The sequence below is a fragment of the Lactuca serriola genome, chromosome 5 (assembly GCF_051521515.1).
Source record: "Lactuca serriola cultivar US96UC23 chromosome 5, Lser_US96UC23_V15, whole genome shotgun sequence".
Classification (NCBI taxonomy): domain Eukaryota; kingdom Viridiplantae; phylum Streptophyta; class Magnoliopsida; order Asterales; family Asteraceae; genus Lactuca; species Lactuca serriola.
Window position 1 is genome coordinate 25070787 of NC_136412.1, and position 12107 is coordinate 25082893.

General features: G+C 43.2%; 1 protein-coding gene across 1 annotated transcript; it reads left to right on the forward strand.

The window, feature by feature from the left end:
* The first annotated feature begins 4639 nt into the window (after window positions 1–4639).
* Window positions 4640–5512, forward strand: LOC145049388 (uncharacterized). Its single transcript, XM_078997804.1, has one exon. It carries the CDS (start codon window positions 4640–4642, stop codon window positions 5510–5512), a length of 873 nt encoding a protein of 290 aa, XP_078853930.1.
* The last annotated feature ends 6595 nt before the right edge of the window (window positions 5513–12107 follow it).

Consider the following 12107-nt stretch of genomic DNA (forward strand, 5'->3'; position numbering starts at 1 on the left):
GACGATAATATCATATGGTCTTAAAACCTAAATATATGGTTTATTATTTACTAATTGGTTGTACATTGATAATGCGAAACCGCATTAGTAAATTGATGTCATAAAATGCATTGTTGTGTATGGTTGATTAGTCAATAAGTAAATGCATATAAGTCGAAGTTTATCTGTTACTTTTATCCTAAGAGGGTAAAAGCGATATCACGACCGCTCGATGATTTGATTTGACTTATGTGCCGGGCCCGATCAGGACTAAATTGATGTGTTAAGTTCTATGTCAAATAAATCTGAGATCGAGAAAATAGTTGCTGGACAATGAGTATGACAATGTCTCATGAAATCGTCTGCACGATATCAAAACAGAGGACTGTACGATCCCTTATCTAAAGGACAGGTTACTGATATGATCAGAGTTGACAGCGTCTTTGAGAGCTACGAATGCTAATCGGATTGTGTTTGCGTTTATAGTTACTAGACTTATCCAAGCGGGAGACTGTTGGATTAGTGTCTAAGGCTGTAACTATATTTGGTAGGTACTTGACCCGATTCTGCATGGTCCTTTTGGGTTGCCTTCACCATAGCAATTTGATAGGATGATTTAGAGAGAAGAGATATTGTTATTAATATATTATAAGAATAATATGTTAAGAGAATAATAATATTATTTGATTAATATAAGTCATAAATTAATTAAGAATTAATTTGGTGACTTAAAGAGATTAATTGAATAAAGGGGTATAAATTGTCAAATGTGTGAAAGTTGTATTTTGAGCTGATAACCCTTATGGATATAGGGTTGGACGATTTTAGGGATATGGATCACCAAGAAATTTTCCAAGGCCTTATCTAGGAAGGGATTTGGATTGCATTGAGGCTAAGTTATCCAATTAGGGTTTTAGGGTGAAACCCTAGTAGCTCACAGTATAAATAGACCCATAGGGTTGAGGAAATCAGTACCTTTGTGGTTGGAGAAACCCTAGAGCCGGTTTCCCTCTTCCTCATCTCTCTCAAATCATCTTCTTGCTAGTTGGTGTTTGTAAGCCATTAGAGGAGTGACATTTGTGACTCTAAGCTCCAAGAAGAAAGAAGGTTTTCAAACAAGTAATTCAAGGTACTATTCTAGATCTATTTCATATGTTTCAATTGTTAGTTTACATTAGATCTAGCCATGAAAGTCTTGGATATGTTGCATGTTCAATTAGTGAAACCTAGATCCAAGCTATAGGGTTCTATGTGCACATAGGTAAAGTTCTTATGTCCAAAACCCATCAAAGAGAATTATTGAAATTATGTTCAATCGATCTAGTTCACAAAGTAAGGATCATAGAGTGCAACCTTGGTGTATGGCAAAGCTATTGTTTTGAAAAACATAGTGTACATGCTTGGAGCATGGGACAACTAGTGTTTTTAATTCAAGTATAAAGTTGATAAAACCGAAACAATGAATAATGAGTAATCAGTATGGTGATAAATAAAAGTGGCCTATTTATATTCATAGGGTATGATACCATATTTGATTCATTTATTCTTGTGTTTCACTTTGCATGTTTTTACTTCCATAATAACTAGGTTATTCTTCCGGAATGACTAAGTTATTCAAACCATCCACATTCGATCATATGTTAGAAGTAGATATGAATCAAGACTGTCATGGGTTGGCTTGTAGAGGTCCAAGTTGGTGGACAAAGTTGTGCTACAACACTCATGAGTGCTCATAAGTTCTGAGTATTGGATTCAACCCGCGCTCATTTGAATCACTTCATGGATTTTATCACGAGTGATCATGAGACGATAATATCCTATATTCTTCAAACCTAGAGATATGAGTTGTTACTATGAGTTGGTTGTACATTGATTGCATGAAACCGAATTCGGTAACTCGACGTTATAAAACGTGCCTTTGTGTATGATCCAACAAGTAGTAGAACAAGCCATATGAGTCGAAGTTTATCCATTCCTTTTACCTTAGGGATAAAAGCGATATTTGTGGGCCCCTCGATTATTTAATGATGACACATGTGAGTGATTGGCCAAGCCAGGATTGATTTGATTTGTTCAATCAGTAAGTCATCATGAATCGGAAATCGGGAACCAACAAATGGACAGAGAGAATGATTTATAATCCATGTCTCAGTCCATATGATATAAAGAATGGAGGAAAATATGATCCCTTATCTAATGTACAAGTCATTGACAAAGGTTAGAGTTCATCGACAAGGTCAGAGTTCGACAGCGGCTTTTGAGAGCTACGATTGCTGATTGGTTCCTAAAGTCATACGCAATAATAGTTTAGACTTATCCAAGTGGGAGACTGTTGGATTAGTGTCTAAGTCCATAACTATAATTGGTAAGACTTGACCCGACTCGGCATGGTCCATTTGGGTTGCATGGCATCAGGACATTTGGATTGACCGTTTTGTGAGAAGAAGACATTTGTGACATATTAATATATTATAATTTCTAATATATTAATATGAAATCATGTTATTTAATTAGTATTGATCAAGAATTAATTTGGACTTAATTTAATGATCAAAAGAGACTAATTAAATATATGGAGATTGATTGTGTAAATCATTCATTCTTATATATGTGGGCTTATGATCCAAGATTCCTTATGTTGGGTTTAACTCATGTGGTGGCCCATGGAAACTCCATGGAGGTTAAAACCCATGGAACATAAGGAATGGGTAAAGTCATGGGTTACATAGTGTAACCCTATGGTGCCCACTATATAAGAACCCCTTTAGCTCAAGAAATTGACACAAGTGATACATATGTGAGATCAGCTAGTCAATTTGAGGTTGGAGTATCTTCTTCTCATGGTTATTCCAAGTGTTCATGATGTTGTGTGAACCATTTGAGGTGTCACACTTAGGGCACTAGGCTCTCAAGCTTCATGGAGTCAAGCAACATCAACAAGGTATGTATTCTATCTATTTTATTACCCTAGTATCAATGTTTTGGTATGCTAGTTACGATAATACCTTGGATATTCATATTTTTATGTATAATAGAGAAAACATAGATCCAAGGTATTTAGGGTTGCATGTACACTTAGGAGGAGAAGTAATCAACAGGGAGTACCCCGACCAACAAGTGACAGTGGGAATCACCCTCCCCACAGAAATGAGGGGGCGTTGGTCCAACTACTGCAAAAGTACAAGCTTGTATTCGCATGCACGCCTACAGACATGGTGGGGTTCGACCGAGGAATCATAGAACACAAGTTAATGATAAAACCAGGAACCAAGGAAGTGAAACAAATGAAGCAGGTCCGGGGGGACCGAAATAAACCAATCAACGCATAATTGACAAAGTTAACAGATGTCGGAATACTCAGGGAAGCGATTTTACCCACATGGATCGTAAACCCGGTAATGGTAAGGAGACATGATGGCAGTTGGCGGATGTGTATTGACTATTCGGACCTAAACAAGGCATGCCCCAAAGGTTGTTACCCGCTGCCAGAAATAGACCAAAAAGTAGAATCTTTGCAAGGATTCCAATGGAAGTACTTCCTAGATGCATACAAAGGCTATCACCAAATCCTAATGAGTACAAACGATGAAGAGAAGACAGCCTTCTACACGGATAATGGCACCTTTTGTTACACAAAGATGCCATTTAGGCTGAAGAACGTAGGGGCGACCTATGAAAGGCTCGTCGACTCCTTGTTCACCCATCAGATCGGTTGAAATATTGAGGTCTATGTCGAAGACATGGTAATAAAAATCCTAAATGAGAGTAAGTTGCTACGAGACGTGGAGGAAACACTTCAAACATTGGAGGGGGTTAAGATGAAACTAAATCCCGCCAAGTGCACATTTGGGGTCGAAGAGGGCCAGTTTCTGGGATACTGTGTGACGAAAGAAGGAATTCAGTCGAGTCCAACTAAAATAAATGAGCTCAAAGAAACACCCTCACCTTGTACACTGAGGGACACACAAGGCTTAAATGCAAAACAGACAACGCTTAGTCGATTCATCTCCAAGTCGGCCGAGAAAGCTATGCCGCTTATCAACACGCTCAAAGGATGCATAGAGAAAAACAATTTCCAATGGATGACAGAGGCTGAGTCGGCACTGCAGAAGATAAAAAAGGCAATACACACTCTTCGTACCCTGGCCAGCCCGATACCCGGTGAGAAACTGCAAGTGTACTTGTCCACATTGAAAGACGCTATCTCATCAGTACTGGTAGTTGAACGACAAGGACACCCGCTGCTGTTCTACTTCATGAGCAGGGACCCAAAATGAACTATCCAACCATCGAGAAACTGGTGATTGCCCTAGTCTACATGGCATTAAGGCTCTGCCGATACTTCCAGGCCCACCAAATAGAGGTACTGACCAATTGCCCAATCAAGCGGGTGTTACTGAAGCCAGAGACATCCAGGCGGCTGGCAAAATGGGTCATAGAGCTAGGAGAGCACGACATCAGTTACCATCCTTGGGTAAGCATCAATGAGCAAGCATTCGCGGTTTTCTTGCTCGAAATCTCGGGGGAACTCCAACAAGAAGTAACCAACACAGACCAACAAGGACGCTCAGCAAAGAATACCAGCCAGCAGTAGACCCTCTATACAGATGGGGCCTCCAGCAAAGAAGGGTCAAGCACAGGGCTGATTTTAACAAGCCCCATGGTAGAGGAAGTCACATACGCCTTGCGTTTCGACTTCCGTACTTCCAACAATGAGGCGGAATACAAAGCCTTGCTATCCGGCCTCAGGCTAGCAGTAAAAATAGGGGTGGAAAGAGTCACAGCCTTGACGGATTTGCGCTTAGCAGCCGACCAAGTATCGCGGGAGTTTGAAGAGAAAGACAAACGAATGGAAAAGTATGTGAAAGCAGTGCAACGAATCACAAGTTCCCTAAAAAGGTTGATGATAAAGCAAATCCCGAGGGGAAGCAACAGGCGAGCAGACACCCTCAACAAGTTAGCATCAATATGTTTCGGACACCTCTCGAAGGAAGTGTTGGTGGAAATACTAAAAGAAAGGAGCATCGACGAGCGACAAGTTGACTCCCTATTAGTGGCGCAACCCAATTGGATGATGCCCATCATGGAATATCTCCAACACGGTATACTAGCTGACGACCACGTAGAGGCCCGGAAAACGAGGGTGCGAGCCCCCCATTGTGCAGTTCTAAAAGGGACGTTGTATAGAAAAGGTCACACAGCCCCATGGCTCAAATGCATAGATGGCACGACAGGAAAGCTGGCTTTGGAGGAAGCCCACGCAGGATCAACCGGAGCCCATGAAGGAGCAGGAGCACTCACAGGAAAAGTGTTGCGTATGGGTCTCTACTGGCCAGAGTTACACCATGATGCGGTCGAGCTAACGCGAACTTGTGTGGCATGCCAAACTTTCTCGCCGACACAAGAAGTACCACTGTCCAAGCTAACAAGCATAGTCATCCTCTGGCCCTTCTACCAATGGGGAGTCGACATTGTCGGACCCTTCCCAGAAGCGTCGGGGAAGGTGAAATTTCTAGTTGTGGCAGTCGACTAGATAGAAGTTGAGTTGTTAGCGTGTATTAATGGGAGGCAGATAATCAAGTTCATCTGGAAGAACATCATAACATGGTTAAGAACACCTAAGATCATAATCAGTGACAATGGCTTACAATTCACAAAATATCCCTTCAAGGACTGGTTCAAAGAAAAGGGAATAGAGCAGAGATTCACATCTATGGCTCACCCCCAAGCCAACGAACAAACAGAGGTGTCTAACAGGATGTTGGTATAGGGGATCAAGAAATGGCTAGGCAAGGCAAAAGGCAATTGGTTAGACGAGCTACCAGAAGTTCTTTGGTCATATCGGATCACACCGCAGACCAGCACAAAAGAAACGCCCTTTTGTTTAACCTGTGGAGCTGAAGCAATGCTACCGGAGGAAATGATGATAGGATCAATACGAACAGAGTATTTCCAGGAGCAAGCAAACAGCGAAAATCTAAGAGAAAACCTAGACCTCCTAGACGAATGACGCGAGCGCTCAAGCATGCATCAGGCGGCCTACAAAAAGACAGTAGAAAGATACTACAATCAACGCGTCAAGGACAAAGCATTCCGAGTAGGAGACTTTGTCTTGCAGAAAAATGAGATTAGCCATGCACAACCCCATGGGAAATTAAGCCAGACGTGGGAAGGACCATACAAAGTGGTCGAGGCGCACCGCAACGGATCATACTCTCTCGAGACCCTGGAAGGGAGGCAGATACCCAGGACATGGAATGCGAGGAACTTGAGGAAGTTCCACGTCTAAGCAATGACAGAACCCTATGCAGATGGGAAGACGAAGGCACGTAACCTCCAGAAAATGTCACAAACCCCTAAAAGTAGGGAAAAGGAGGAAAACATCTCATGGCTGGACTGATCACCCGGACCAATAGATGGAATCTCAGAGAAGTCCAATAGGAAATTGTTGTATAAAAAAACCATGTATCAGAACTACATAAATAAAACAACATGCATTGTCTTTAGTACGTAATGCAGTGAGCACATCTAACATTCTACCAAATATAGCATAAAGGATACTCAGTGAATCCAAGACATAACATACATAAAAGCAGAAAATATAATATAGAAGAAGGTCTAACAAATGATCAACCTACATAGAAGGTTCGATACGATTGATAAAAAGAATAACAGTTCATCGATTAAAAAGAGACCATTGTCTATTTACACAACAAAATCCTTAGAGGCCACAAGCTAAGAACATCAAAACAAAGGCCTCAGAGGTCGTAAAATGACTAAAAGACAACAAAAAAAAAGCTTCAACAAGATTTTTTAAAACCCTAGAAGGGTAGCTCTGAAAAACTTCATACAACACCACTAGGATCATCGCCACCAGTACCATCGCCACCAACAGGACCATCGCCATCACCAATTTCACCATCACCTCCAACTCCACCAGCCCCAGCATTCGCTCCTACACCACTTGCCCCTACACCACCCACATCCAACATCTCCACACCCTCATCAAACGCGCATAACGCTCTTACCCTATCCACATCCAAGTGACCTAACCCGAGCAAACCAACAAAGTCCATAGTCGCGAAAGCCAACAAAGTGTCATCCAAAGCTGAAGTATGACTGGACCGCGAGTTACTAGCAGAAGGATCGTAAGTCCCAGCATCGACCTGAGCTTTCAAGCCGGCCTAACCTGAATCCTCCCCAGCAACAAACGCGGCATGGTGAATACGACTAATACCACCAGTGAACTCGGGAGGCTCAAGAACCTTGTCCATCACACGCACAAACCCAACCTGAAGGAGCCAACTACGGTCTGCCCTCAGCATCTCCAGTTCACGCTCGCGATCGGCAAGGTCCCGCTCCAGGCTTTCATTCTAAATCATCAAACCTTCATTTGCTTGGGTCAAAGACCCCACTTGACCCTCCAAGATGCTACGCACATCCTCTAATACCAATTTGTCCGACACCACAGACTTGTTGTCCTCTTCTAACCGACCAACGACGGTGCTTACGTCGGTGACCTTCACCCTCAAAACAACCTCACTCTCAACAAGGGAAGAATGCACATGCTCCAACTCATCAAACAAATGCACATGACGAGACCCAGCATCCAGATATGTCATGGCCTATGCAGCGACATACGCAAGATTATGAGCCAAGACGGCATTGCTCATCGAATCCATATCATCCATGGTGGCAGGAGGAAGAGCATGACAAGTAAAATCCAAGGAAACAGAGTGAACAGACAAACGAGAATCAGAATGTAAGCCCCACCCTAGAACAAACACAGGCGCGCTGCGTAACGCCTCCACCGCAGGGGACCCTTGGAACAACCGCTCAGGGCTACCCCTCGAAGACTAAGGGCTAATGCCAGCGCCTAGAGAAACCGGTACAAGGGGTTGATAAGACACCCCTTCGATACCCTCATATTGTTGAATGTCATCATCGGGTATCACCAACACATCCCCTGGGCAGGACGGTGCAGAGGAAAACAGGCACATAAGACCACGACACTGCATCACACGTTGTCTGATAGGTCCCGAGATACCCTCAGGAGCCGTAGTACTCATAGCCTGCACATCTTTCCTTTTCCACGCAACCTGCGATCGCCATCCATAATCCCAACCTTGCTGTCCACCACACTGTTGGTCGCCAGCGCAGTAGGAGTACGGAAGGTAGTCGGCAGGGTCACAACGGTATAGGAAATCGGATGACTTCACGACACGGTAGAGCTCCCCACAGTTGTGGGGACACCCGAGCAATAGCAGTAGTTAAGCGACAGGGAGGAGGCAAGGTCTCGTACAAAGGCACTACGCGATGCTCCAACTTACCCCGGTAACGACCCCGCAATACATAATCCATAAAGACAGAGCATTCAACACATGCCCAAAGAGCAGAGAAGACAACCATGAAAAAACAAAAGTGAACGAGGTCTCCTTACATATATATATATATATATATATATATATATATATATATATATATATATATATATATGTATATATATAAGGGGGGAGAAGAGAAAAAGCAAAAGGAAAAAGCAAGAGCGACTCACCATGAAAAAACACATACATCTCCCCCCAAGAGCGCCAACCAGGGCTCATCCCGACACTGGCAAGTATAGACTCCGACATCAAATCAATGTCCACCTGGAGGGTGCGCAAGATATCTGCAGTCGCCTGGTTGTAGGGAAACAGTTTAGGGATGGTATCGGAAAGCACGGTCGCCCAGAGGTGCTCACAGCCAAGCAGCTCCTGGTTGACCCACAACTACTTATCCTGCCAGTTCTTGGGGGGCTTACTGTCAACGACAAGATTATGGCCTCCCCGGCGGGCAGACAAGGTATACTTGTTGTTGGTAGCGGCAAACCGAAAGAAGAACTTGAAGACGAAGTAGTCGGGAACGATGTCGTTAGCCCGACAAATCATCTTGAAGGCCACAATATTATGAACAGCACCGGGGGTTAGCATCTGAACACTACACCCGTTACGTCGGATTATTTCTTCTTGAAAGTCAGTTAACGAAAGGCGAAGACTAGCGTCGAAGGTTTTCAGATAAACACCCACCTTCCCGGGCGGAGGTTGAGTGATCAAAGAACCAGAGACTGGAAACTCCACCCTACCAGCCAGAGATAGGTCTTAAGCCTTCTGAAGGGTGTCGAACTCGGAGGAACTAGGGATTAAGTTCTGAGTAGATGCCATGGAAAAGAACAAGATAGGGAGAAGAAAAGAGGGAATAAAGAGGTAAGGTAGAAACTGGAAAAGAAAATTGTTCGAGAGTAACAAAAGGAAAAGGAAGCGGGATTTACGAAAATCCCTGACACACCTGACGTAACCGCCGCACACGTCGTAATGTCACATCACCATAAATGAAGTGTCGACTGAGTAAAAGCATGACGCCTACACCAACAGTTAAGTCCAGAACGCCATAGCTAGCTAGCATACGCTATGACTACCGGACTGGGGGACTTGATGACGTGCCCCTTAGAGCGGGCTAGAGACAGACGAGCCCCATCAGGGCACCACCGGCAGGGAATCGACCGGGCGACCCAGACATCCCAAACAACCCCGGGTTCCTACGCGGCGACCGCGTAAGAAGCTCACCCTTGCCAAGCATTGTCCTTTAGCTACAGTCCAAGGATAACGGTTCTAGGCGACAAGACGCCATGACAGAGCAAAATGCCTGGACCAATCGTTGGACCGGACACGAACGTGCAACATGGCTCTCCAATAAGAGCGGCGAATCCTGTCGGGACCGCAGTCCTTGTCCCTCATACGGTCCGAGGAAGATCTTCAGTATAAAAGGCCTACCATCTGGCCTTGACGGGGTAAGCTCTCTTCACCTCGTCTTTCATCATCTATACACCCATTTCACTTAATAACTTGACCGTCGGAGCGTTCTTCCGGGACCTCCTCCCGGACGACGGCTGACGCCGTCCTTTTCTTTGTGACCTCTCATGCTCCAGCCGGACGCCGTTCCTCCATAGCTCAGGTGGTTCGGAGCCAGGTCACATCAATTAAAATATTACAAGTATAATATATTAATACGAAATCATATTATTTAATTAGTATTATTTAAAAATTAATTTGGAATTAATTTTGTGGTCAAAATAGACTAATTAAATATATGGGGATTGATTATGTAAATCAGTGATTCTTATATTGTGGGTCAATGATCTATGATCATGTAGATGGGCTAAACTAATCCATGGATAGTCCATGGAGGTTAAACCCATGGAGCATAAGAATGTGGAAAGTCATGGGTCATTAGGGTTTACAAGGTGTAACCCTAACATTTGCTACACTGTAAAATGGATCCTTAGAGCCAAAATCGGTTACACCATACTTTCTAAGAGTGCGATGTTGATTTTGTGCAAGTAACCTATTCTCTCAAGCCTCCTCTTGCATATTGGTGTTTGTGAACCATTAGAGGCATCACACTTGGGGTGCTCAAGCTTTCAAAGTTCAAGAACTACAAGTCCTTCTAAAAGATAAGTCATCTCACTAGTTGTATCATCCAATTGTTCAAATGTATGCTAGTTAGAACAATGCTATGGAAAATTGAAGATATGCATCTGTAATTAGAGAAAACATAGATCCAAAGCATTTAGGGTTGTATGTGCACCATATGAGTGTTATAGTACTCAAAACCCAACATTGCGTGCTCAGTCAGATTGGACTTCACATATGTGGGCATCGGGTTGGGCTATTTCTTGGACTATGTTGTTTTGGGCCTTTGTGGGCCAATTGGAAACAGTATTATCGACTAGGGAAATTATTGGGCTTTAGGATAAGGCCTATTAGAAAGGCTTGGGCACAATTTGGAAAATTAGGCCATAAGTGGGCCATAACTGGGTTTTGATGATTATGGGTTATTGGACCATCAGAATGCTAAGTGTGTTGGACTAAAAAGAAAGATTGGGCCTCATGGCAAAACCCATATAGAGGTGTGGGCCTAATTTGGAAAATTGGGCCATTGGTTTATTAATTGGCCTTTGGGCCTTTCAAATTATAGTTTAGGCCATAGTTTAGATAGGGATAGATTAGGGGTAAAATGGTCTTTTACCCCGGGTATGAAGATATATTTATGGGCTAGAACCCAATTGCTAATTTGGTGTGATTTGGTATTATCAGTTCGGGAAGTTGTCAGGGCAACAACTAGGGATTTTATTCAGGAAGCTTCTGCAATCGAGGTGATTCTCCTCACCATACAAATGGGTTAAAGGCACCAAGGCCGGCCCATTATGTGTTATGTGGTATTCTAGTTGATTATGTATTATGTGGGGGGAGCCCGTGGCACTTGGATGTCAGACAATGTGGGGGTACCCATGGCATTCCAGGTAAAGACCATGGGGGTGCCCATGACACTTGGTTATAAGACCATGTGGGGGAGCCCATGGCACTTGGTTATAAGACCATGTGGGGGTTCCCATGAAATTCCAAGTAAGACCATGGGGGTGCCCATGACACATAGGTGTAAGACCCTGGGGGAGCCCACGACATCCTTATATGTTTATATGCATGGCTTATGTGATTGATATTATTTATGTGATTAGGTGGATTATGTGGGATATGCGATGGGGAAATCACTAAGCTTGGTGCTTACCATTTTGTTTATGGTTTCAGGTATCGTTGGATTGGAAAGGAAGGGCTCGGCTTGATCACAGCGCACACACCCATGTTTTCCATATTAGGTGATTTTGGAATGTAACTCTGATAAATGTTTTCAATTGGCAATGTTTTTGGAATGCTTGGATTTAAAAGATATATGTGTTTTGACTATAATAAAAATAAAATTTTTACCCTAGATTTTTGGATCGTTACAAAGTGGTATCAGATCCTTGGTTTGAGGGATTCAAACATACTTTCAGGTGTGTCTGAACTCAAGCTGTGGATCTGTAAAGTTTCCAAAAGAATAATATTTTCAAGGAAAGAGTTTTCTAAGACAAGAAAGGGTGTGGTGCATCCAAATGGTCGAGCTCAAGTAAGTTTCCCCATAATACCCATATATGCTATCTGTTATGACTTGATTTATGAATCTGAGATTCGCATGCTAGTTAGGGCTAGGAGAAATGCCTTTATATGTTGTATGAGCTAGTAGACTTGCATGCCAGTGCTGAGTTGTCAGCG